At 39.8% G+C, this 27883-nt stretch overlaps 1 protein-coding gene across 2 annotated transcripts; it reads left to right on the forward strand.

The window, feature by feature from the left end:
- Positions 1–3448: 3448 nt before the first annotated feature.
- znf362b (zinc finger protein 362b) lies at positions 3449–26173 on the forward strand. Of its 2 annotated transcripts, none has more exons than XM_088332089.1 (9): positions 3449–3651; positions 8467–8530; positions 10772–11033; positions 12898–13002; positions 14769–15081; positions 17603–17827; positions 20928–21006; positions 21077–21235; positions 23692–26173. In XM_088332089.1, the coding sequence occupies exons 2-9, from the start codon at positions 8468–8470 to the stop codon at positions 23806–23808; spliced, it is 1323 nt and encodes a 440-aa protein (XP_088188215.1). In that variant the 5' UTR covers positions 3449–3651; position 8467; the 3' UTR covers positions 23809–26173. The 2 variants fall into 2 exon arrangements, with proteins under 2 accessions (XP_088188215.1, XP_088188216.1); XM_088332090.1 differs by having other exon boundaries at positions 3450–3651; positions 10781–11033.
- Positions 26174–27883: the final 1710 nt, after the last annotated feature.

A 27883-nucleotide genomic window follows, 5' to 3' on the forward strand; every position in this document is an offset into this window, starting at 1 on the left:
GTGTTCCCATATCATACACATATAATGTTAATAAAAAAATGTAGAGGTGATGACTTCTTCTTGAAAAAAAAGAGAGTTAAAACTCAGGTACGTATTGACGGCATAATTATATTGAGTTCTTAAACCAGCATATTTCTTCTTGGGGTCACTAATAGACCAGCATTTTCTGAGCAAAGAAAACTCCAATAAATCTGACATTAATAATAACTAATAATGAAATAATAATATGAACTAATGCAGTAAGCACCATACAAAAATTCTCAGTTCCCAAGATTCTACGATAACAATCAACAATAATATTGCAATCAAATCGAACAAAAAAAAGTATTACTGTAAGAGCACTTTTCAACCACCGTACCTGTGTTCCTCCCCATGCAACATTAGCATTCGCGTCCAAGAACACCAGAGCCGAACAACCCAAAATTGCAGGAACTCTTAAGTATTTGGTGTTCTCTAAAAAGCAACAAAACAGGAATAAATACGACCGGTGTGAACTCATGTCTTGCACCAGAAAAAGCCCAACGTGTTAAGGGCCCCATCCGCGGTAATTCAATAGCAAGCCGCTCTGCGTTGTCAGGGCAACAACTCAACATGACCATTAAGCAACAAAAGCTGCCTATGTTAGCACACTGAGAAACAAAGACTTTAGAAAAACAGTCAAACTTCTCTAGGTTTTTGTTGCCCGTCGAGACTTACCCGCAATCGAGCTCCAGACGATCTGGAATGGTTGCCATAGTAACAAGGACAACCTTGCTTGATAATTTACGATTTTGCTTCACCTCTGGGTAAAATAATCAAACAAATAAAATATAAATTAATGCAAAGACATTAATTGCATATGAAAAATGTAAATTAACGCATACAACAACCTATATAATGCACAGCCACACACACACACACACACACACACACAAAAGCAAGACGTACACACACAAAAAAACCATTGGGAATCTCAAACTGAAATGTAATTGCTGTTTTCAATGTTTGGCAGTTATGCACACTATTTCACATTTCGTTCTATTGCCCAACCTTTTACAAGGTTTTAATTCTTTATGGGTACCCGCAGCAGCAAGATGATGGACAATTATGTCAGCTCCCACAATGTGAGGATCATGTTATGTCAAATAAATGCAAATTTCTTAACCTACGAGTATTTCATACATGCACATTTATTTCATAGCTCATGTATCATTGGTTATTATTTAAAGCCCAAGTGTGTAATATTTGACCACTAGGTGGCATTGTGTTGTCTGGTGCGAGCGAGGTCCAGTAGCGCAGAGCACAGCAAGGCGGCAGCATGCCGAAGAAATATGACGCCGACCTAAGGGGGATAACACTGAGTAAAAATAATTAAAATGCTTGATGTATGATTATCTTTAAATAAAAATGTAACATTGATTTGATAGTTCATGTATATATTTTTTTGTTCTACTAAAAGGCACTAAGTAATTCATCATGAAACAGATAATACTGGTTTCCATGGATACAAGTAGCAGAAGAAGCCTCCTGATCTGATTCAGATACAGCACCTTTCTCATCTGGACGTCGTTGTTGTCAGTGTAAAGCGTCCTCCCGCTTTTCATTGATGAGCCAGACATGATAAATCAATATGGAAAAACTATTTTGTTCACTTTGTACAATACCTATTGCATCGCTTGTGGCTTTCATATTTTGTTGAAGAAACAGCACACTGAACCTGTTGTTTCTGAAAGTGTCCAGCAGATGGCACTAATGCACCTTGAATAAACAAGGAGCAATCAACGTTGTCAATAGGCAAGTCGAGTCACATTTATTTATACAGCCCTTGATCACAAAATGTCTCAAAGGACTGCAAAGGTTACACCATTCCCTGATCTTAAACCAACATGTGAGCCAATAAAAACTCAAAAACCTCAACATGTGATAATCTCCCTTTCAGGATAATCAGGGTGCAATAGATTTCGCATTAGGCAACAATACACAAAAAATAGTGAACATCGATAAGAAAAACATAGGTAAGATGTAAAAATTTGTCTAGAAGGTGCTTGACAGCAAGGACGCCTCGAGCCTGTAAAATTCTCTGAAAAGTCCATGACAGCAACAACGCAGCTTTCCATCTGAGCCGGCTGGTCGATGCAGACGTTGACATGCTTCAGGTAGAGGTGCTGGTCCGCTGACTCATCTCGATATGTCCTTCTCCCTCATTTCACCACCACCCAGGCAGCCGCAAAGGACAAAAAAAGAAAAGTACGAGGCGGGCATCAAACATAAGCAAATGAGTAGATTAAAAAACTTTCAATGAGGTTGCATATCTCAGATCCCAAGGCAGAGGATTCCTCAGCACTCACTCTCAAGCCTGCAGATTTCTTCTTGGCTCTCAAAGTTACAAGAGCGGAGGCTCCATGCAGGAACATAGGAGGACATCAATTAAGAGAGATAAGAGGGGGCAAGTCCATGCAAACATTTGTATGTTGGTACAAGAACTTTAAAGTCACATCTTAAGCGGACTGAGAGCCAGTGCAAGTTAGCTAATATAGGAGAGATCTGGTCAAACTTTCTTGTCTTAGTCAATAGTCTCGCAGCTGCATTTTGAACCAGCAACAAACTTTTCATGCTAAACATGGGGAGACCAGAGGGCAATACATTACAGTAATCAAGGCGAGAAGTAATAAACACATGAATTCTAATCCCAGCATCTGATTGCGACAGCATCGGGCGAATTTTCGCAATATTACAGAGGTGTAAAAAAGCTGTTCAAATCAGTGCTGTGAGTCACTTCTGCATCAATGAGACCCGTAAAGGCATTCAAGAAAATTGGATCACAACCTCATTCCAACACACGATCACTTTATTTTACTGAAACCCTGCAGGTGAGGCTTAGGGCCACTTTAAATCAAAATTGTTGTGTGGTACCCGGGTTAATCTTGGACCTGTAATAAATTGAATAATAAACAAAAATACACCAAGTCAAGTCATATTATTTTGTACAGCCCTTAACCACAAGAAGTCTCAAAGGGTTGCACAGACCACAGACTATTATAGACTATTATTACGCCATCCCCTGATCCAAAACCTACATGAAGGAAAGGAAAAACTCAAAAACCACGACATAAAGAAAATTAAGCAACTTTGAGAAGGGACCGCACATGAGGTAATCCCCCTACCAGAAAAAAATACAAGAAAAACGGCTACAATGACGACAAAATATAAGATAGATAATAAATAAAAATAAATACCGATACAAACAGATGACAGACTGCATAAATAAATGGATAAATTGCCTTTGTGTCACAAATTTAGGTATTACTGTTCGCGATTTAGGGTATTAATGAGTTAAATTATTTAGAAGGCATGCATTTTAGGGATTTATTCATACATTTAATTCTACTTATGGCAGGATAGGTCTGAAAGTAGGTCTGTTTATCAAAAAAAGAAAAAAGAAGAAGAAATAGTAGAAAACGATTTTCGGGTCTGCGCGCGTGTTCCAGTACGAGTGTGCAGCCCTGTCTCGTCTGCAGCAGTGAGAGGAAGCTGCCTGGAACCCAGAAGTGAACAAAGCGACCCGGAAGCGTTGCTGCGACTGGAGCCAGGCAGAAAGAACATCAAGCCTTTTTTTGTGTGTGTACATGAAAGCTGCGCTCGCTAGACACTTATCTCCAACCAGGACCAAAGGTATTTATCTGAGCATGCATTGTTCTCCCCCGCCCCCATGTCCCTTATTTCGGACCGGTGCACTGTGCACGAAAAAATATGCAAGCCGCCGTCCGTGTCCAAAAGTTGCAGAATTTGAAAAGGAAAAGGGAAAAAAAAACACGAAACGCAAAGTCGGATAGGAGATAAAATTCCACTTGGTCTTTTTGCTGCGTTGTAGTTGCGGAGAAGAAAAAAATGTCCCAGGTTTCAAGGATTTTTCTATTTTTTCCCCTTCTTCTTTTCTCCCCCCTCGCTGGGGTTGTGATAGGAAGTGTCAGTTTTTTCAGGGGTGTGGGCTGGCCGTCCTATTCAAAGCTGCGGGGCCCGTAAACAATCCGTCATGCTAATGCAGATGCGGTAACACAATGTGCGCTTCACGTCGTGCTTCAATTTTTACATTTTTTGGGGGAAGGGATAGAAGACTGCAGAATATGGCGTCCTGCTTTATTAAAATAAGGCTGCCATTTTTGTTTCCCTTTTGTCTGGGAATGTTTGCAGATAGATCGTCTGGTTGAGGTCGGAATAAGAAGCTCCCGCGTTTGAAAGACTTCCGACGCGGCCCGCACGAAGCCAAAGTTTCGGATAAAAATAAAAAAAATCAAAAACTCAAAACGAGTTGAGCAGTCCACGGACAAGGGCCGAATAAAGAGGAGCACATTTTGATTTCAAAGAAAGCTACAAATGCAGTATTTTGATTAACTCGTTCAATGCCAGGCGTTTTTCTGGAAAGATGGAAAGAGTTGGTTGATTATTTTTTTGCCATGTTGAGTCATTATTGAAAGCTCGCAGAAAATTAAAGGGACAGTGTGTAATATTTAATGCCTCCTAATGGTACAAAAACTTTCAGTATGTCGTGAAAATACTAGGCAACAATACTTGAACTGGCATATTTCGAGAAATATTTACTCCCTTTTCATAGTAAAATCCCTACCTTATGTTGCTGCAATATTTGTCTGGCAACTTGCTGCTCTGCTCTTTGGCACCGTTTTTTGTTCCCGCTATGCCTCTTTCCCACTACACGGTTCTGGCCTTCTTCGTAAAAGTAACCGGTTCTTAGTCCCTGGAAGCCCAGCCTTAGGTACCCTCTCTGTCGAGGTTCTATACCCCGGACCGGGGACCTAAAACGTGCGTCCAACCACTAATTGGCGTGCTACGTTGGGGCATTGCTGACCCTCTATCGCTTGTCTGAGTGTGAGTGTGCTTCTGGTTTGCGCGAAATATAACGCTGAAATGACATCGACCAGGGGTGTCAAACTAATTTCACAGCGTGGGCCACATATGGCCTCGGTAGATGTCAAGTGGGCCGGACTATTAAACTTATACCATATGTAACGAACCTCAATCATGCGCGACACAAGGTTCACAGTCACTCGGTTTATTGCCTGCATTCAATAAACAATACAAAGAAGTCAGGGCGTCTGTGCACGACTGCATACATCTTCAGCACGAGGTGATTGAGCTGAAGGTATGCCAAGCAAACAACATGCGAGCACATTGACAGTGAAACCTAAATAATAACAATGGACATAGCTTTCCCACGTACCTGCATTCAATAAACAATACAAAAAAGTCAGGGCGTCTGTGCACGACTGCATACATCTAAAACATGAACAAAAATACAAAAAACGGGACATCACTCAACATGCCGCACATCGTGGCGTGGTTGCATTGAAACTTGTTGCATCTCAGTAATCATTGTTTCAAGCTGCATTACTTTACTTTTAATTAGTGCTTTTTCATATATCATTTAGCGCAACTTATATACATTTATATACAAAAATAGTTCGTGAAAGCTGCTCCTATATTTAGCAAAATATAAACTTTTACCCGGACTGATATTGGGCACAGCTTACCTTCAGCACGAGGTGATTGAGCTGAAGGTACGGCAAGCGCAGAAGCCCATAAAGTGCCAAACGAAAAAGACAGTCGCACACGCCCATGGCTTAACAAATGAATGCTGTACCAGAATTTTAACAGTAATGCAACAAAAACAAAGATTTTGTGAGAATTCAAAGAATCTCAAAACAATCAAATTTCAACTCTGTTACACCATACCATACATGTTATAAATACCCAAAATATCATGTATCTCTTTTGTTTTGGTGTAAAGAAGCACAAGAACATTAAGAAAAGGATGACATTTAATGAACATATCTTATACAAACCATTATATTTAATGGACAAATGTGCAATTTGCTTTTAGCATTCACATATATGGATTGCAACTGATCCCAATGATTCTACAAAGGCACAAAACTTTAACGATAAATTAGTATAAAAAATATCATAATGCACTTTAAGAATAAATGAGATTTATAAAGAAAGGACATTTTAAACCATTTACACAAGTGCCTATAAAAATCTATATTTAATCCCTACCTACACCTTACAAACTAAGGAGAGTGATGACAAATGCGTAAAGAAGAAAGGCAGCATTTTAAAGACGTAAGTCTAGTCTGGACTTGTTTTTGTTCCTGATATTTGGCATCTTTTGGCCTGTACAAGTGCATCAATACCAGGTGTCACGTCCTGACTACCTGAAACTTTCAGAATGTCATTTAAGTACTTGTTTGTAAGTTTTGAATGCATTTTTTGTTATATTGATGTTCATTACTGAGAAGATTTGTTCACAAAGTTAGGTTGTTCCAAACATGCACAAACCTTTAGCAGCCAGGGCTGTTAATTAGGGGTACCCTGGTCAAAGATACTGATAAAAATTTGTCCTGACCTACAGAGGAAAATTTGCGCCCTTCAAATCTGCATTACAAGGCAAATAATTTTTTTCTAATTGGATTTCAACTGCAGATCAGAAGCTTTAACTGTGCAAGGTGAGCGAAAAACTGAAAATTCTGTCTAAAGTTCACTAAATACCTGAAAATGTTTCTCAAACTCCCACAGTAATCCTGCAATCTTGTCTGCTATAGTATTCTTCGTCAGGCTAATATTGGCAGAAGTGTGTCGCTTCTCGGGACATACAAGTTCAGGTGCTTTCAACATGCATCATTTAACAAAGTCACCATCGGAATATGGCTTTGATGCTAATGCTATTTTCCTAGCTATTAGATAGCTGGCTTTTACTGCTGCTTCACTGACTTCTCGGCTCTGGGTGAAAGTTGACTTCTGTTTCCTCAGACCCGCCAGCAATTCGTAGACCTTGTCTCTTCTCAGTTGTCTTCGCAAGCCGTCATATTCTTCGCTGTGACGAGTCTCGTAGTAGTGTCGAACATTATTTTCCTTCAATACCGAAACTTCTTGAAAACACACCAAGCACAAAGGTTTCCCACGCATCTCTTTGAAAAAAATATGACGTGCTCCATTTTTCATTGAAAATTCTACACTCCTTAACTACTTTCTCCATTTCAATAAAAACATTTTGGCAGAGACTAGAGACAGCTGTTGAAAAAAAAAAAAAACACAGCTGTTTTTATTACCACTGATCAAAAACGGCACCACTCTGTTCCCTAGTGGACTGCATCTTATTAAGAATATGAATTCCGTGACGTTTGTGCATTTTTTTCCACTTTTAAATTATTCTGCGGGCCCGATCGAACCTATTTGCGGGCCGAATCCAGCCTGTGGGCCGTATGATTGACACCCCTCCTTTAGACAATACAGTGCCTTCCAGTAGTCAAATATTACTCAGTGGTGCATTATGTTAGGTAGCTACTGTATATAGGAATAGTAGGCATCAAAAAAGCTTTAACCATCATCTTTCATTTGAAAAGAAAGTATCTTTCTAGCTTTTACCATTGTTTAGTAAACTACAGTTTAACATTGCTAAGTTCTTGGAATAAACTTTCAATGAAAAACTGACAAAAAATGGCTTTCTGTGAAAGGATACATTTCTAGCAGAATTTTTTGCATGATGCTTCTTTTTTCCTCATGTTTAGGTTTTTGAGTTGTTCCTTGCCCTCATGTAGGTTTTAGATCAGGTGTAATAATAGTCTGTAGTTTGCGATAATCTATGGTCTGTGCAGCCCTTTGAGATTCCTTGTGATTAAGGGCTGTACAAATAAACGTGACTTGACTTGACTTGACTTTTATTTTGTGGTTGCACATTATATTATCCAAACCAACATTTGAAGTGGATGTATCACGCAATAAAATTAAATCTTCATTTTAATAATTTACTTTAGTCCAAAATCTATTTTTTTTTTTTTTTTTTTTTTTTTTTTTTTTAACTTTAATTATTGTGGCTCAAGATGCATCTTGGGGGTGGCTACCATTTGTTACGGATAGCAAAAATCTACCAAAAATCAAAGAATCTTCCTTTGTTAATGGCTAATTACCAAACATACATTTTTCCAAATCAAGTAAAGTTATTTTTTATTGAAAGTTATTGTTATACCATATTTGTACAACAATAATTATTATTGATCATTACTTTTAAGTGATAACCTTGCGTGAAAACCTATTTCAAAGCAAACATTGCTATCGTAAATGTTACAATGACAATAATATTGGCTTCTGAAATTTCCATTCCATTATCCATTTTGAAATAGGATTTTCAATGCTTGGCAGCTCTGAATATTTTGCATATCTCCATTCAATGTTTGCATACTTTTGTAAGCAGATAACCTCAAATATTGATTGCCACCACAATTTCTTTTTGTACATCATGGTAATCACATTAAAGAAGGAAAAAAAATGTATTTCACGCATGTCACAGAAACATAACATATCATGCTGTGCTTAGAATATGTGTTGTTTTAATTCTATTGTAAAATAGCATGGATAGTGTTGCCATGAGGCCCTAATTCTCATTCTTATCTTTTTTAATGTTTTAAATTTTAGGATGGCAGAGCCTCGGTTTAACAATACCTATTTCTGGCCGCCACCGCCTGCCATGCCCGGCCAGGTAAGTCAACCATTTGGAGACATTTGCCATTCTTTTGTTGAATGGTCTGTGGTAACAAGTGCCACTACATGAACAAATTGACTTTTTGATCATTGCGTATGATAGGAGCGAAGGCCCATTTATCTCCCCCTAGCTTCGCCATCTGCTGACGATCATGTGATTGTCTCTTTAGGGACAGTCAGAAGGGATGAAAATCAGCAGTAAACCAAAGAACCAGTACGTCATTAGACGGAGTTCTTTGAATTTACATTGTGAAAGTGTATTACAATATAGAATAGATTATACCTTTATTATAATTGTTTCAAAATGGGTTGAACATATTGTGATAAGGAAATTGGACGTGGCACTCCAGGTTCACATTTTACTAAGAGAACCCCCCCAAAAAAAGATAACTTGCACAATATATACACAAAAAAGTGTGGGCATGTAGAGGCAGAAGATTTCAGGTGTTTACATACAGTTTTGGGATTGCATTAGTGCAATATGCGGTAGTGCAAAATAGCCAACATTGTGCAAAGTAAGCATAGGCACGAATATAATTTTATATCTGTATGAGGTAGTGTGTTTGCAAGAGTTTCAGCTTTTTGTGCAGTGTGTGTTAAGGGTGGTGATGCCTTTGGGGAAGAAACTGTCTCTGAGTCTGTTTGTTTTGTATTTTGTGACCTGTAGCGTCTGCCGGAAGGCAGCAGGTCAAAGAGGTGGTGGCCGGGGTGAGAAGAGTCCTTGATGATGTTTATTGGTCTGCTGAGGTATCGAGAGCAGGCAATGTGCTCCAGACTGGGCAGAGAGCAACCAAAAATTCTCTGGGCTGTGTTGATGACCCTCTGAAGTGTTTTCCTGTCTGCTGCCATGCACCCAGCATGCCACACCGTAATGCAGTATGTCAGATTGCTCTCCACTGTGGCTCTGTAGAGGGACACCAGCAGCTGCTGTTTCAGATGATTTTTCCTGAGCACTCTCAGGAAATGGAATCGCTGCTGGACCTTCCCTACCACCATAATGAGTGGTGCTGGGTTCATGCCTTTCCTCCTGAAGTCCAGTATGAGTTCTTTTGTTTTAGTGGTGTTCAGGATGAGGTGGTTTTTCGAACACCACGTTGTCAGTGTTTCCACCTCGTTGTGATGAGGCGACTTCAGTTTTTTTTTGTTTTTTTTTGTGGACTACGGTCTCTTGTGGCTTTGCAGGGCGAGTTAGCAGTTATTGCTCTAATGCAGTGGCTCCCAAATTGGAAAGATCTGGGGGGGCAATGAGTAAGAAGGGGGCGGTAGGGGGGCGGCGGTCCGAAGTCGAAGTCAGGAGTTTGAACGTTTGTTTGGCGATTTGTAAACAACCACTATTTTAATGAGCTTGAAGTGCTGTCTAGTGCGTTTCATAGGTGGGTAGGTACTTCTATCGATGGAAGAATTGAAAAGTAAAAAATGTTCAACAGAAAGTCACCCTAACAAAGCTCGCCAAAAGATGGTGCTGTTTTCTCTAGGGTTAGCATTTCTAACAAAAACAAAATTAACACAGGGAGGCCGCGCTAGGAATTAACTGGGGAGCCAAGGGGGCGCCAGCTTGCAAAAGTTTAGGAACCGTTGCTCAATGTTTTTGCATTAGTGCCTCTGCCCTAGGTAGCTCATCCAATCAGAAGGCACGGTAGCTTGGAGGGAAGTGGAGGGAAGAGTGTTTGTTGGAGCAATAGAGATGAAACATTTTTTCTGAATGTCCTTAAAGGCCCGGTCACACAGCCTTTTGCGTCTGTATCGCGGGTAAAATTTTGCGATTTATTATTATTATTATATTTATTTATTTATTTATTTATTTTTGCCCGTGGTTGCCCGCGGTGGAAAATGTGCAAAATTGGCCGGCGACTGTTCCGCGTCCTTCCGGCGACTGTTCCGCGTCCTTATCGCTAGTAACTGCGGCTGCATCGCTGTGCCGCCCGCGGTTACCTGTTGTCTAAAGTTTTGAGCAGCGCAAACCAACCGCATGTGAATTTCTTACCGCGTGTAAAGCACGGCTGTATCGCGATCTCAAAAGCGTCCAACAGCGTCTGCTTCACGGGCAGAAATTTCTGGCCGTGATTCAGCCTCGATACGCCCGTGAAAGGCTGTGTGACTGGGCCTTAAGAAGTGCTTGAATTTAGCCATGAAACGAGGTGTACGAAGCCTGAACCTGATCTAGTTCTAATTTTGTCTGTTTTTGTTGCAATCATTTTTGGCACATATTCAATGAGCCAGTTTTAAGTTAACCTGTAAGTCCTTTCAGCTGGACAACCTGGTGCTCATAAACAAGATTAAGGAGCAACTGATGGCCGAAAAGATCCGACCTTTGCACATGGCGCCTACCTCCAACGCTTCTCAACAGTCCTTGCTGGTGCCCACCTCGTCCCCAGAGAGCAGTGGACCCCAACACGGCATGCCCGTGCCCAAACCACAGCCTCAACAGGTGGCAAACCACCACCAGCCGCAGCAGGATGACGTCCCTTTGCATGCTCGCTCCGTTTCCAGCTTGGGATCAGGTACCACATTTATTGTTTCTCTTTTTGAAGAAGACGTAATCCTTAATTCGCCAATGGACTTTACCCGGTTTTATCACAGCTGTTCATAACAATAAAAACAATCATTAAAGACTTAGAAGATTCAAGCCAATTTCCTGTTTGATATTTTGTATGTCAAATACGATTAAAAAAGCAATATTTTACTGTTTCAATTAGAGCTGCTACTAACGACTATTTAAATATTGAATTGGTCAGCGACTATTAAAACATTTTGTTCAATAATCCGATGATTACAATTTTTTCTTGAAACATTACATGAAGATCGTTTAATTAGTGCGAAATGATAAGAAACACATGACAACTAGGTTTTTATTTGTACATGCTGCGGATTTTTATAAAAAATAAGTAAAAATTCTCTTTCTAAAACCAATTAGGCACAGTGCCAAGTTAGTAGAGACATAAATTCATAAACAAACCTCTGTCCATTTTTAGGGACAGGCAAATAAACAATATATTAAAATCAGTTATGCATTTTTGTCATCCCTGTAAACAAAGGATAGGCTTGTTAGAAGCAGTAGTACGCTAAAACAAATGTGGATTTCGTGAAGTACTTCAGTCGTCAATTGCAAAGTTCGTAAAAAAATACTTAACAATTCTCAACCGTTTGAAATCAAACAGTTTAAACAACTGATATTTGTTGTTTTTAACGTTTTAACAACTTTGGACTGCATGCATTTAATTTTAAATAGGTTTGTCAGGCAACGTCTGGCATAATGCTTAAGCTCTCTTTTATAGCAAAACATGCACGTACAATGTATGTCATCAAACCAATGTTCGCCTGAATGTCACTTGAATCTGACCGAGGCTAGTCAGACTCCGTTTCGTCCGACGTAGTTTCTCTTTAAATGTTAGTGCGTCACCAAGGTACTGCCAGGATATGCAAGGTCTGACTTTGCAAGTAGTCTTTTTATTGGCTTTATCCTGCTAAAATGCTTGCAAACTTTAGAAATGTTGGTACACATACATAATGTTGACACTGTCATTTACTTAATGTTGACACTGTCATGTCTGTATGTTCACGCCTTTGGGCATATTTGACTCTCTGCAGACGTTATATTCATATTGAGATGCCTTACTCTGTTGGAAAAATGTGTCTGGCGACAATAGACAACGATGGAATTCATCGTCGACTACTTGTATGTTCGGTTTTGTCGACTAATCATTACAGCCCTAGTTTTCATCCAACTCTGGCGGCAGCCATTTTGAGGTTAGCATTTTAATGTGGACGACATCACTTTTTCTCCGATTTCAGCCAATGACCAATCATAGCTTTGCTTTGGACGGCAAATGATCTGTGACTGGTCATGTCTACTCAAGTGCTTTCTCTAAATGGCTTCCTCGGGAGACGGATAAAAAAATAATGTAGTTCGGCCTTAACTCGTGTTCCCAAGGCTTATGGCCCACGGATAACCTAACCGCCCGGGTTGTAGGGTCATCACAGGCCAGTTTTTTTGTGTATGGTTTTAAAACAGACGGTACTAGTTTCCATGGTTACCAGTAGTAGGAGAAGCCTCATGATCTGACAAAGGTACAGCACTTTCATCATCAGGTCACCCTTGTTCTTCGGTGTACAGCGTCATCCCGCGCTTCAGAAACAACAATACTGACACCAGGTCCTAAATCACTGGGGAAATAACTATTTAGTTCCAGAGGTTTAAGAATTACATTGTACAATATGCATTGCATCATGTTCTACAAGAAATTGCTGTGTTTTGACTATTGGAGCACACACAGTTTAAATTTATCTAGTCATTTTCTGGGGTGATGTCCTCTTTTCACCCACAAAGAATCAAGAGTAGAGTTTGTTATTCTGCTCAACTTCCAGATGGAAACATGGACGACAAGTCTACTCTGAAGACCAAAGGATTATGGGAGGACTGGCACATGAGGCAACTGAGTGAGCAACAAGCCCGTGCCAACCATCGTTCAGGTAATGTCAATTTTAAACTGACATGGGAGCCTAAAATCAACCTTCACAAAATTAACGTGAACTTATTTAAAGAATGATTTTAAATTAGTGAATGAATATGTTCAAAGGTGTTAGATCAAATACTTTAACCCGGTTGTTTTCTTGCACTTATTCACCTTATATCTGCCTCCTTTTAAGCCTCGCGAACACTTGTGTCCAACTTGTGTTTTTGATGCCAATGGCGACCAGTATTTTGTTTTCGGAGTCAGGTGTGGCTGGAATTTTTTTTTAGAAAAAAAAGGTGTGGCACCATTGGTGTTGAACATTAAATATGTCTGATTTTAGCGCTCGGTCGCCAAATTCCTCTAGTGTGCGTGGCAATGAGGAAAATGGCGATCTGCTCTTTTCCACAACACATGCAATGAATCCTGCAGGGGTTTGTACGCATGCTTTAAAATACTTTTTATGTTGTGTTTTTAAAGATGGTAAAACGCTTGAATTTTGGGTGAAGTGCTCACAATCTTTGGAAATTGTTGCCATGTTTCTCAACAAGTATGCTTAAAAATGACACCGGGACTGATCTCTGGTGGCTTCGCTTTGTTATTGATTGTTTTTCTTCACTCATGATTAACATCAGTTGGCATTAGTAGAATGGGATTGTCCTATGAAGCGTAATCGCCCCCTACGGGAAAGGTGCATTCTACACCTAAACAGGGCACTATGAAATGTGTATTAGTACAAGGATTACACTTTAGTTATGAACATTTATTATGGGCCATTCAAAACATTAAGGTATAAAATTGTAATGGGAAGAACGTCCTCCAACTGAAAATGTAGGCTACATATTACTTCAAACACCAACACCTATATGGGGAGAGATTTGTCTCAAAACAAATATATTTGTGATTTACTCAAGATCTCAGAATCATATGTTGATAAATTCACAGGCAAGATTAAAACCTCATATGTAAATCTCATATTTTTGGCCATGAAAATGTGTACGATCCCTGTTTCAGAAAACATTTGTTGCAGAGGAGAAATTAGTCCATGTTTTTGCCAACATTATTCATATAATACATAGCAGGAGCAAAACTTTAAGTTTGACTGTACTTTATTTAACCTATATACAACGTACTCACAGTATTTAAACTTTTTCACCCACAAATCCAAGTCCTCAATTTACATATCTGAATCAAAGAGCAGTGAACGTTATCCATCAAAAATGCTACTCTTCTCTTTTCGTGTCATCAGCGTCAATGTCAAATCGCTGAAGTTTCCTTTAATCTTCAGGGAATGAAAACAAGCAAATTTAATCCGGTACCATGTGACTGACGAAAACACGGAAAGTTGGCTTACTACACTTGTGTTTCAATCTGGCACTGTTCTCCACAGTATGGTTTCCCTGGCGCTGTTGTTTAGATGTATAGGGTTCCCGTTTTACACGACACAGCCCTCATCAGTGTTTTCTTTCGGTGCAAGAGTAAATATGTGCTTGTCATAGCCATCGTAAACGTGACAAAAACCCGGAGCAGGTCTGATAATCGCTAAGCTAAAAACGGTCAGGTTTGCGGAGGGTGCAGCGCTGTAAGCGTTCTGCAGCCCGAGGCATTGACACCAAATTTCTCACCCGGTTGGTGCCAGTTATGTGCTGGGTTTTAGTGAATAATGGTAGTGAATTATTTAAAACCGGTCTGCATTATAAGCATTCTTTCTGTACCAGCAGAACTACTTGAGCTAAGTGTGTGTTTTTCCTTTATTGAATGCCTTTACCTGTCACATCGCCACAGGTCTGGCTCCTTTATCCCGACCCGAAAGCCACAGCACCTCAGAGGCGCTCACACCAACTACGCCAACCTCCAGCAGCCAGAATCGGCTGGGTGGCGCCCCATCTGTCAACCTCATATCTGGATTGGCCAGCGGCGCAGGCATGGACCACATGAAAGTTGGGAGCTTGGCGGGACTGTTGGGGCCCCCTCCCAAATCAACGCGGGGCCGAAAGAAGATAAAAGCTGAATCCGGTCCTTTGCTGGTGGTCCCTTACCCTCTTCTGGCAGACCAAGGATGCATTACTGTGGCACCCAAGGAGGGCAAAACATACAGGTGCGGACTCTTAAAGAAGGTTGTTTTAATGATCTAACATTTACCAAAGTCTTTGTAGTGTAATCACACAATTGCAAAGTTAAATTAAACGAAAAGTAATTAACCCCTCAATGCTCTGCCGGCGGGCCGCTGGACTTTTGATAAACAAATACATGTTAGTATGATTATCCCGCCCCGCCTGCCCTGTGATTAGACAGCTGGGTAAAATGTTAATATTAGTCTAACAAGTATATTTTTTTCTGCATTGAACTCCTGTCTTGTTTACCATGCTGTATGGGTGTTTATGTGCTCTATGAGTGTCATTGCATCTTATAAACAGCGGATTTATGACTCAATAGTTAACATGGGCACACATTTGTCATACTGGGGCGGCAGTAACTCAGGAGGGAAAGTGCTTGTCTTGGGATCAGGAGGTCGCAGGTTAGATTCCCGGCTCCTTCGTGTTATATGTGGAAGTATCCATGGGCAATACACTGAATCCCCGATGCCCCCGATAAGCAGGTACATGGCTAAGGGCCCGGTCACACAGCCTTTCATGGGCGTATCGAGGCTGAATCACGGCCAGAAAGTTCTGCCCGTGAAGCAGACGCTGTTGGACGCTTTGAGATCGCGATACAGACGAGCTTTACACGCGGCAAGAAATTCACACGCGGTTGGCCGCGCGAAAAAGTTTTGCGCTGCTCAAAGCTTTAGACCACGGGTAACCGGGGGCGGCACACGTGGTACACACGAGGTAATGACGCGGTACGGACGCGGAACGACGTGCTACGGCCGCGGCCAGGGCGTGGTTACACGCGGGTAGGACGCGAAATTTTAGCGGGTAATCGCGGGTGAAGCACGGTCATAGCACGTTTGTTCTGCGCCTGTATCGCAGTGTTATCACGTGAATTAGCGTGTGTAACGCGTGTGATGGTCAGACGCCTTTCTCCGCGTATATACAGCGCGATTTGCCGAGCACGCGTCAGTTGTGCTCGAGACGTCAAGGGGTGAAGATGGATCCCCGTCACCGTAGTGACTTCGTCTTAATCCATTTTTATTTCTTGACATTTCTTTTCATTTTATAACAAGATAATAAAATAAAAATGAAAAACTATTACAATAATAACATATTGGCTTCTTCTCCGGTGCCATAGCTTGAAATCTTTATCTTCACGGGACTGTGTCTTGAGCGGTTATGATTTCTACAGCCCGGCTCGGCAGCTTTTATAGCCGTGGTCCACACGCGGAAAGGACGTGGAACTGGCGCAATGAGGAAGCGGAACAGTCGCCGGCGTCTGTTTTGCGGGCATACCGCGGATGAACAGCGGGTTGGCCAATTTTGCGCATTTTCTACCTCGGGCAACCACGGGCAAAAAAAAAATAAATCGCAAAATTTTACCCGCGATACAGACGCAAAAGGCTGTGTGACCGGGCCCTAATGTTGCTATCGGCATGTGAGAGTGGTTTAGTGTGAGGCACATTGTAAAGCGCTTTTGGAGGTCTTCATTGACTTGAAAAGCACTATCTAAATGCAGACCATTTACAATTAGATGTAGCTTCTTGAATGAATGCGTTTGAATTTTTAAAAAGTACAACATTTTCTCTCAGGGGAGCATGCTCCCAGACCCCTTTAGACCAGGGGTAGGGAACCTATGGCTCAGGAGCCATATATGGCTCTTTTCATGAGTACGTATGGCTCCGAAATAAAATGTAACTATTGCATATCTCTCTGTGGCGTTCCAAAGTCAAGTGATTTAATCCCGATTTTGGTCCATATAAAGCCGAAGCAACATAATGCAGAAGTTCGATAAGAAACCATTTAAACTGATAAATAAAAACGCTGGCAAACGACTTTGATTGGGTGAGCAGTACAGGTGGGCGGATCCCTGCACACAGCGCAAGGCACTTCCTTCTCTCTCTCTCGCTCAGTGCAGTCTACACCGAAAGTAAATATGACGATATGCTTATCGTTTGCAGTAATTTGTGACATTTTTGCAAAAGAACTTTGCATGCATATTGTTTTGAAACCGTTATTAAGAAAAAAATTCATGGAAAAAAATTGCCTCAACACTCTTAACTGAAGGTGGAAGACAAATTATAAATGGCATATTTACATTGATTTGGGACACAGGATTTGGCATTACTATCATTTCATACATTTGATTAAATCATCAAATGACACACGGTGAAATAAAATGTGCTGAAGAATTGGCTTTTGTCTAGAGAGCGTGTTTGGCAGTTTTTTCAATTTTGTCTGAAAATATATGATGTGGCTCTCTCAATTTCTTTTTAAAACATTTTTTGCTTTTATGGCTCTTTGGGTCAAAAAGGTCCCTGACCCCTGTTCTAGACTGTCCACCCGCTAGGGTCTCACAAATTTCTATGGGAAACACTGAGCTGAATATGCTAAAAAGCTATCAGTTGTATTTGATTCCTCCAGCTTGGAGCCTGTGCAAACGTTTTCAAACCAATGCGACCCGCAATTCAAAACATTTGCCGAACCCTGTTGTGTTTAACATACTACTGAATCTTGTTGTTTTAGATGCAAAGTGTGTCCCCTCACCTTCCTGACCAAGTCAGAGATGCAAATCCATTCCAAGTCGCACACAGAGGCCAAGCCGCACAAGTGTCCCCATTGCTCCAAGACGTTTGCCAACGCCTCCTACCTGGCACAGCACCTGCGCATCCATTTAGGCATTAAACCTTACCATTGCTCTTATTGTGACAACTCTTTTCGCCAGCTCTCACACCTGCAGCAACATACCAGGTCAGTCAAATTTCATAGGCCTTTGAAGACAGTTTATGGAAAAATGTGTTAGGACTCTATCATTTTTTTTAACAAAAAAAATTACACTTTGTTCTCTCTTATTCCCTGCCTACTTAATATAGACATGAAGTAAAAATGACACCTAAAATTAAAAAGCCTATTTATTATGTAACCGCGGTGTACGTGTCCCACCAAAGATCCACATTCACGCTGGACTGGATGATGAGGTTTTTATTATTACAGTTTCTGCAAATGGATGAGTCACAACATTAGCTTTTTTCTGCTGGGTCTGATCTCTTTGATCTCTTTGTAGTTCTCTCTGGTAAGACTAACAACAAAGCATATCAAAGAGCTTTCTTTTCACTTTACAGAAAATACATTTTAGAATATCACAATACATGTTTACATCTTTACATTTTAACAAGATACTTTTAACAAGAGATCGTATAGTGGATTTTTAACGTTTACAATGAATTCAACATGTTTTTCTTTAGTCTGAATTTTAACCAACATCATCCTTTTTTAATGTATATGAGAAAATAGGAATAAAAACAATAATGAGTATAAAAATGGGTACAATTTACCTGCAAACGGATGAGTCACAACATTAGCTTTTTTCTGCTGGGTCTGATCTCTTTGATCTCTACAAGGGGAATTAATATTTAGTAAAACAGAAACAAAACGAAAATAAACTTGAACAGCTTGACAATATCAATCACATTACTATGCATGGTGAGAGATTTGTCAGCTGGGGTTATAATGTTTAAAATTAACTTCTTTTGTGGAGCACCAAAAGATATGTCTTACCTTTGTAGTTCTCTCTGGTAAGACTAACAACAAACCCCGCCTCCTGGTCACATGTTAGAAGCCAAAACCAGACCCCACCCCATACCAGCAGATGGCACTGTTGGACTCAGCATTGCAGGACATTTACCAAAAACTATACACATATTTCAGCAGGAATTTCAATAAAACAAAAGTTATTATTACACCCGTTACAATTATATTCCTTAAACTATTTACCATGAATCAACTTATTTCATACCTGCCAAAGTATATGCCTTCCCCATATTATATTCGTTACTTTGATAATCTCAAAAACATATTTTTTGTGAGATCAATCTCTTTTTGCCTGTTTTGGCTCTAATTGGCTTTGTACAATAAACACTACATTTACTGTCAGTGAGGAAAGAATGACTAAGAAAGATCCTGAAAAAGGTGTTGTTATTGTTTAATTGGTAAATGAAATATTTTTGCAAGAATTATCTTTGTTTTTATTCTACATATTCTCACTGGTGGTCACCGTTGGACGCATCAGGTTCGCAGCAAGGCTTTAGGGCTAGGACCTTAGCTTGGCCTTTTGGCTGAGAGTAAGTGTCCCGGCTCCTAGGCTTTGTAGCGTATTATGAACTGACCGATAACGGATAATGGATAATGAATAACGAAGATAGATCAATAACCCTTAAAAACCCCAAACCCCCATTCTTTCTTGCTCTGACTAAATAGGTGTTGCATGGTTTGTGTAAGGTTTACTATCTTATTAAGGGGAATTGCGATCATTGATAAGAGGAACGATTGGCTTAGGTTGATGGGGAGGTTATTGTGAACTATAATGCATTGTATTTATTATATTGTTCTCTAGTTCTTCCATACTTAACATATTGTGCAGAAGTCTGGGGCAATAATTACAAAAGTTCACTACAGCCCCTTTTTATCATCCAAAAACGTGCAATTAGAACCATACACAGGATAGGATATCGAGATCATACTAATATTTTATTCCTGCAGTCCAAATTATTAAAATTTGATGATTTAGTAAAATTTTTCACTGCACAACTCCTATTTAAGGCCAGCAAAAACATAGTGTCAGAAAACATCCGTAAATTATTCATTCGGAAAGAGGAAAATTATAACTTAAGGGGCTGTAGTGAATTCATAATCCCAAAGGTGAGAAAGACCTGGAAAAGTATGTGTGTGTCTGTGTGTGGAGTCAAGCTTTGGAATGGATTGCAAGACGAGATCAAACGGTGTCCAACTATTCACTTGTTCAGGTTTAGATACAAGGGAACATTCCTGGCGGAATACAGAGATGAGGAGGGTGGGGTATGAGTGGTGCGGGAGATTGGGAATAGTGCGTCTAGTTAACTTGTGTTATTGTTGCCATTCTTATATCAAAACTGTTATTATTAATAACATTACACTTGTTGTTATTTCATTGGTATACTTGGTGGGGAAGATGAAGGGGTAGGTAATATAAGGATTTGCTTCTTACTACCCCTTTTCGAACATATTATGTAACGTTATTTTGTTGTTGCGTTATAGTTTTTGTTCTGTTTTTTATTTTGATGTTCGAATAAAGTTTTTATTCATTCATTGTCTTCTCACATCAAGTCAAGTCATGTTTATTTGTATAGCCCTTTTTCACAAAAAGTCTTATTGCAAACTACAGTACTGCAATAATTTTCCATGGCTCAGTAATGTGATCATTTTTTTAAATACTGCTGCCATACAGTAACCGATGCAACTCAGTATTTTTCCTTTCATTTAGGTCCGCATCGATTGCAAAACTTGGCTTTTGCAAATTAGATATCCATTAAAATACCAAGTTTTCAAAAGACAAAAACACATATTGTTTGATACTTTGCAACACATTTGGTATTATTTTTAATTTATAAACAAATCGGCATGCTAGCCACATTTGCCAGCAGTAGCATGACAAAGGATATAAGCTGATGTCAATGACGTTAGGCCCTAATGACCATTTCTTCTACACTCGTTGCTAGTGTGGCTAGCTGATGCTTTGTAACTAATGTGTGGTGAATTTCAGCTGCTGACAACTGCAAATTCTAGACAAATCACCAACCCCTAGCCTCAGCAATGATGATCTAGCGTGGGCAAATGAGAGACCGTGTAGAAATGAAAGAAAACTAACGAGGGAAAAACTGCCTGTGAGGGCATAATTAGATCTGCATCAAAGCAAATTTCGGCATTTAATGAACTGACTTAGGAAAAGAAAAAATGTGTAGCGCTCAGACCGATACGGTAAAACATCATTTGAATTGAAACAGGAATATTTATGACTTCTCTACATCTGTCACAGAATCCACACCGGCGACCGGCCTTATAAATGCGCTCACCCTGGATGTGAAAAGGCTTTTACCCAGCTCTCCAACCTCCAGGTAGGTTCGATTTTGTCGATTTAGCAGTGAATGAGACTATAAATGAAGGGTGGCAAATGTGTCTTTGTAGTCTCACCAGAGGCAGCACAACAAAGATAAGCCCTACAAATGTCCCAACTGCTACCGTGCCTACTCGGACTCCGCATCGTTGCAGATCCACTTGTCGGCGCACGCCGTCAAAAACGCCAAGGCCTATTGCTGTAGCATGTGTGGCCGGGCGTACACATCAGTAAGTACTGCTTATTTACCAGAGATAAAAAGGCAGTTGCTCCACAGTAAATATTTAAAGTCCTGGCACAGGTTTATTGCTTGAAGTTGCAGTCCTCCACACAAATTCCTAAACTTTATGCCTAAACTTCTTGATGCACCGTCGTTAGCTTCACAAGAATACAATAACAGCGGCTGTTATGTAGGGTTGCAACTAACGACTATATTAATGGTTCACTCATCACCAATTATTTAAAAAATTATTAGAAAAATCTGGATAATGACTCACTTTTTGGGGGTATTTAGCATGAAGTTGATGTAATCATGCTGCAAATGATAAAAAACACAAGAAAATGGGTACAAAAAAAATACATCTTTTATTTTACATACCGTGGATTCGTACAAAATAAATAAAAATGCCCTATCTTAAACCAATTTGGAACAGTTCTGGGTCAGTAGACATAGATCAATCAGTATAACCCAGTCCATTTTTAGGGGCAGGCAAATAAATTATAAATAAAAGTTAAGAAAATATATTTTATCCATGTAAACCAAGAACATACTCATTAGCAGCAGTAGAAAGTTTATAAAACAAATATGTGCATTTTATGAAGTGTATTCAGTGGTCAACTGCAAAGTCTGTAACGAAAGAAGCTCAACAGTTTAAAGTGAAACAGTTTTAACGATTGACGTTTGTCAGTATTAATGTTTTACAAACTTATTTGTTCTCCGGACTGTATGCATTTAGTTTCAAATACATTTATCCCATTTATCCTGCATCATTTGGCATAACACTAGAGTTCTGTTTTATAGAAAAATTTACACATATAAAATATACAATGCATGTCAAAAAACTATTGGCTTGAATGTTACTCGATACTTACCAAAGCTAGTCAGACTCTGTTTCATTCAACAGTCTGATGTGCTTTCTCAGTAAATGTTTTGTGCGTCACATAGGCACTGCCATGATATGCAATGTCTGCTTTGCAAACTTTGCAAGTAGTTTTAATTTGACAGTTCCCGGGCTTAAATACAATTATACTTAAAAAGTTTTTGTACGCGTACTTTTTGTTGACTCCCTCATTTCTGTACATTACTGCCTGAGACGGCTGGTATTGCGTATTAGCAGTTCTAAGCAGAAATTATATTCTGTGTCGGAGAAAATCTTCTGGCGACAAAAGTGGACAATTGAGTTCATTGTTGATTATTTGTATTGTTGATTTTTGTCGACTAATTGTTGCAGCCCTAACTGTAATATACAATAAGATGAAATGCTACATAATTTAGTCATATATTTTTTTCATTTTTAAATCTTATTTCGTGTAGAAAAAAATGAAAAAAATATTCCTGATTCCTAAACACGTTTATGGTTTATGGTCCAATTTTCAACAGTCAAAATGACAAACGACATTAAAATTAAACTACAGTGGAACCTCGGTTCTCTACCATAATCCGTTCCAGAACCCTGTTGGAGAACCGATTTGTTCAATCTCCGAAATCGATTTTCCCATTAAAAATAATGTAAATAGTTTTCATCCGTTCCAACACCCTGAATGTTTACCATCAATGTTTAACGTAAACATGAAGCTAACCCAGGCTAATCGTACGTACGCGTTAGCGCAATCTTCCATACGAAAGATTACGCTAACATGAACGTGTAAAAAAAAAAAAAAAAAAAATCAGGTCGTTTTTCACCTGTCGTGCTTGCACCGACCTTCTTCGGAGGCAGAGTTTGGGGCTAAAACACTCCGTTCACTGATATTAAAAGTGAAATCAAAAAGAGGCAAGTGTGCACGTGATAACAGTTGGTCACGACGGGTGGGGGCGTTCTACATGATCCACACCCGTACGCCGCTTGGCATCGCACTCTAGCGTACGCACTCACGCATTACCGGCGTTCGAACTCCGAATTTTTGACCGAAAAGCGAAGCAAGAATTTCTCGAAATTTTTAGTCGAACACCGATTTGTTCGAACTGAGAGGCTTTCGAAAACCGAAGTTCCACTGTATTAAACAATCCATTAAGGATGGAAAATTGTTGGTTGAGGTAACCTGTGCAGACACAGAAACATAAAGATGTAAATGTTTATACAGTCTTTGATTTTGTAACAAAAGACAGGCTTTTATTTATCACAAATCATCTCTCCTCCCAACTCCTTACAAATACAAGCTAAAATTTCGAGGTTTGCTTCGTGCTTGGTCCTGCAAATCGAGTTCATTGGTCGGGCTTTGGATGGGTTGGGCTTTGATAACTGCTGACCTGGATCTGGTTAATTTCTTTTCGGCCCAATCTCACATCTGCACTAGGTCCAGCGGCCTCCAAATAATATGAGTCTCAGACCCCTGCTATAAAGTATTGCTCCTGTTATGTTTGAATTTCTTAGGTAGGGCATCACAAAATGAAAATTACCCATTAACAGTGATGTGGGCATTGTATTGCAGATCACAGACACTAACAATGTATATTATGTGTTTGCAGGAGACCTACCTAATGAAACACATGTCTAAACACACCGTGGTGGAACACTTAGTGAGCCACCAATCACCAGAGAGGGCCGAGTCGCCCACTGTCCCCATAAGGATTTCCCTCATCTGAGCTGCCAAGCACAGCCAAAGAAATGTATTACAAATCCGCATTGGGCATGAGCCTCATTGGACCGGGACTTATGGTCAACTACCCATGGCTTATTATCGAATCACGACAGCTGACATGAGCATTCAGCACTTGAGTGGAGAACGGGGGCGCCATTCGGTGAATGTAACAATACAGCTAGATGTTGTCTTGAGAATGGAGTGGCAAAAATAACTTCTGTCAGATTTAGTAAGCACTTTTGTAAGCTTCATGTTAACATTTTATAACAAAGTTCTCTCAGAGACGGTTTAAGAATACAGGCTCATATCAATTGGGCATCAATTTTTTTCCCCTTCTCTTCATCCCCCATAAAATGGGATTTTCAGTTAAACCATGTGATAAATCCCTCTGTTATAAATCCATTTGGCCCATTTTCCTGGGTGTGTTCGGGAAACATCCAAAGAAAATCTTAAAGCACTTTTTAGTCTTTGGCGCTAATTTTTAAAAATATAGTCCATTGCAAAAACGTCAAAGGGCAATCTGTGGCAGCTAGGAGCAGTGACTAAGTTGATAAGAGGACGAGTTTTACTGATTTATTTAGTTTGATTTACTTGCATGCTTGTGAAAGAACACGCTCACTGGGTCATCAGAATTTCATGAGAGGCAATCAAAGATGACGATGGGAGCAAAAGTGTATTTTTTCAATGTAATGAAGAAAGGAAGACAAGTTTTTACTCCATTTTAGGTTTTCACGGTTTTCAATGGCACCTTAGTGATCATATTGTGTGATAATACAGTTGTGTATAGAATTATTCAACCCCCACAGTAAAGTTTACAATGTCAGTGAAAATGACGTCTCAAAAACAGATAGCATACAACTGAAATACCTGTTTTGGGGAATATTCCAATTAATAGCCTTTCTGTGATTAGCAGTTCAACAAAGTTATTCGATCCCCCATGCCCCACACGCTTAGGAACAGAGGTTTTCATTACATATTGGCAGGCATCTGTAGATGTGAGCAAAATCCCAATTAGCATAAATGAAGCAGATTTAAACTGAAACGTAGCTTTTATTGGCAGTTAATGACATCTTTGCAACATGGTGAAGTCCAAGAAATGGTACTAAGTTCAGAGAGGAGGTCATTTCACTTCATGAGCAAGGATATCAAAATAAAAAGATGCCAAAAGTGGTACACACTTCGATAGACACAATTTTAAGCATAGTTTGAAAGTTTTGCGCATGAGGAAAAGTCCAAATGATACCTTTAAGATGTAGAAGGAAGTTACTGACTGTAATTGTTGTGCAACACCTTAGGCGAATGTGGACAAATCCCAGGCTAACAGCAGTTGAGCTACGACAGAGGGAGGTATTCGGGTTTGATCCCGGACCATAAGATGCAATGACAACTCCAGTATGACAAAAACCCTGTGACAGACCACAAAGGTTTTGGGATTCAGTACTCTGGATGATGGAGGAGAAAGTCATGTCATGCTAAGGAATCGGTTTGCTTCTGCAGGGCACAGGAAATCATCAGTGCGTGCAAGGTGTTATGAAGTAAGTTCACTACCAGGACATCTTGAATGCAAATAGACTGCACTCATTGACACAGCTGATGCTTCAGTGATGTTGGATGTTCTAATAGAAAAATGATCCTAGGCATACCTCAAATCTACCACAGAATGGTTGCAAAAGAAAGGGCTGGAATATTCTGAAAAGATAATTGATATTGATCTGTGTGACGTCAGGCATAACCCCGAAGGTGTAATAAATTGGACGGGTCAACCACACCCGGTTTGATGTTGTCAAGGGGCTACACTAATTTTGTTTGCCGTTTCAAACAAAATTGTAAGGTGTAAGGTGTTAATTCTTTGTGACTTAACCATTTTTTGTAAGTACTGTTACCCGGTGAGTGGAGGACAGAGGGAGTAAACCTAATATAGTCAATGCGCCCGGCAGAAAATAGTGAGCTATTTTCCAGCTGAAAACCATTAGAGAGAACCGGGTGTCCCTGAAAGCCTGGCTGAAAACAGTGCACCCTTATCCGATAAGAAGAGGGCAGAGATAGGCTTCGAATAAACGCAATGCTATGTCTGGGTATGGCGCGGGTACGCTAAACGCCTGGCCAAAGATGGGAAGCCGTTCGCTGCCGAAACAAGTCGTGTCAATTGAACCCTAACTCCTTCCAATATTTGCCCTAGCTTGTATGGGTGTTGTTTTGTCGAAGTAATGTAGCCTAGAAGCATTGTCTAACGACCGCTTTTACCCACCTAGAGCTTTGTTGGCCATATTTTTGGGGTCACCCACAAAAACAACATAGTCAATTTAGCACAATAATTCTCCCCATTTTTAAGCTTTAATAACCCTACAAACACAACACAGCCCATATTTACTGACTTTAGAATACCATGACAATTTTAGCTAACAGTGGCTAACATTGACTGAGATGATCGAGATTGAAGCTAAAATGGGCAAGTCAAGATTGGTCCAACAAAAAAACGAGTTCTTTTTTTCTACGGAACAGAATTTGTCATACAGTGTTTACAATTAGAGATGGTTAAAAACGTATACGTTTCCCCGTATTTTATATATTGACAGGTATGCCTTGCTTCATACTTAATTAGTGCTAGCTTTCACGAGACATAATTACGATAATTAGGCTGTTTTTGGGAAGGCGGTGTGCTTTATTCAAAGAATTGTCTTGAGAATATATTGGAACTTTGAAATATTAGCTATCACCCAGGTATTAACCGAGAGCTGTGGCATTACGTGTCAACCACATTTCTTTTCTTTCTGCCGCAGAAATACTTTACGTCCCAGACAGCATTGACAATTAAAATCTGGGAGATTTGCAATGGTTGCAGTCGTCATTTTCAGGAACCTGTGGCTCGCGAGCCAGATATGCTTCTATTCAAAATCTTCTTTGTGTCATTTATATTCCACTATATGTGAAGCCAAAATAAAGCTGTAAGTGACTTGATTCAGCCCAGAATATATTTGACACAGTGTCCTCTAGCGTTTAGAGTCAGTGTTACATCAACAGACCCCGTTTCGTCTCTACGTCCTCTATAAAGAAGCTCATTAAACATGTAATGAAATGTAGTAATAATAATGTAATTATGAAAACCCAAAGAACAAACTGTAACCACCTGAAAACGCCGGCCAAGTACCCAAAGCAACCTTTTTTACCCACTGTCACAAAAACAAAAAGATTTTGAGAGAGCCAAACCATACAAAGTTCAACAAAACTGCCAAACCGGCTTTCTTGCCAAAAGCTAATTATTCAGCACATTTTATTTCACCGTGTGATGTTAGATAAAATCTATCCATCTACCCTGGTCATATCCCTCGAGTGGGGTGACCGACAGCAAGACAAACGCATACAAAAACAAAGAAAAGAAAAGGAGAAAAGTAGCAAAAAACACACACAAAACTTTTTAGACCATGGCCAACCCAAATGCCCAAACAAGTTAAGCACCTATGAAATAATAATTATTATTTATTATTCTTTGATAATAATTATTATTTCAAAGATTTGATCAAATAACACTAAGTGAGATAAAATGTGGTGACGAATTGGCCTTTATTGGGAGAGTGTGTTTTGGCGTTGGTGTGGCTCCCAAAAATTTGCTTTCACGGCTTTTGGGGTGAAAAATATTCCCAACCCCTGGACTATTGATTACCGTACGAGGCGATCTACTTCTTGGGTGCATTACTATAGGGCACTTACCAAATGCATTTTACATGCCAATATAGGCAACTGTCATTTCTTGAGTATTTTAGTAGTATTTTGACTGGAGGCAGTATTATTTGTCATGTTTCCTTTGTACTACTAAACTGCTTGATGGTACTAATGAGGTACGCTGTTTCATGGTGCCACTTTTGGATAGCTGCCCCGATAAAGCATCATGTTTGAGGGGGACTACCAAACTCTATAAAAGCAATGGTAAATATGTTTTTTTAAAGAGTCGGAGTGCAGTCAAGTCACTGTCCTGGGTAACTTGACATTTATGCCATTAACAGACTTAACTGTGGAGATGATAGGCAGAATGTTCCTGTACTGTACGTTTTACTCAATGTCTATTTTGAACAATTTCATAA

Source organism: Urocampus carinirostris, chromosome 3, assembly GCF_059441175.1.
Source record: "Urocampus carinirostris isolate Australia breed hairy pipefish chromosome 3, RoL_Ucar_1.0, whole genome shotgun sequence".
NCBI lineage: Eukaryota > Metazoa > Chordata > Actinopteri > Syngnathiformes > Syngnathidae > Urocampus > Urocampus carinirostris.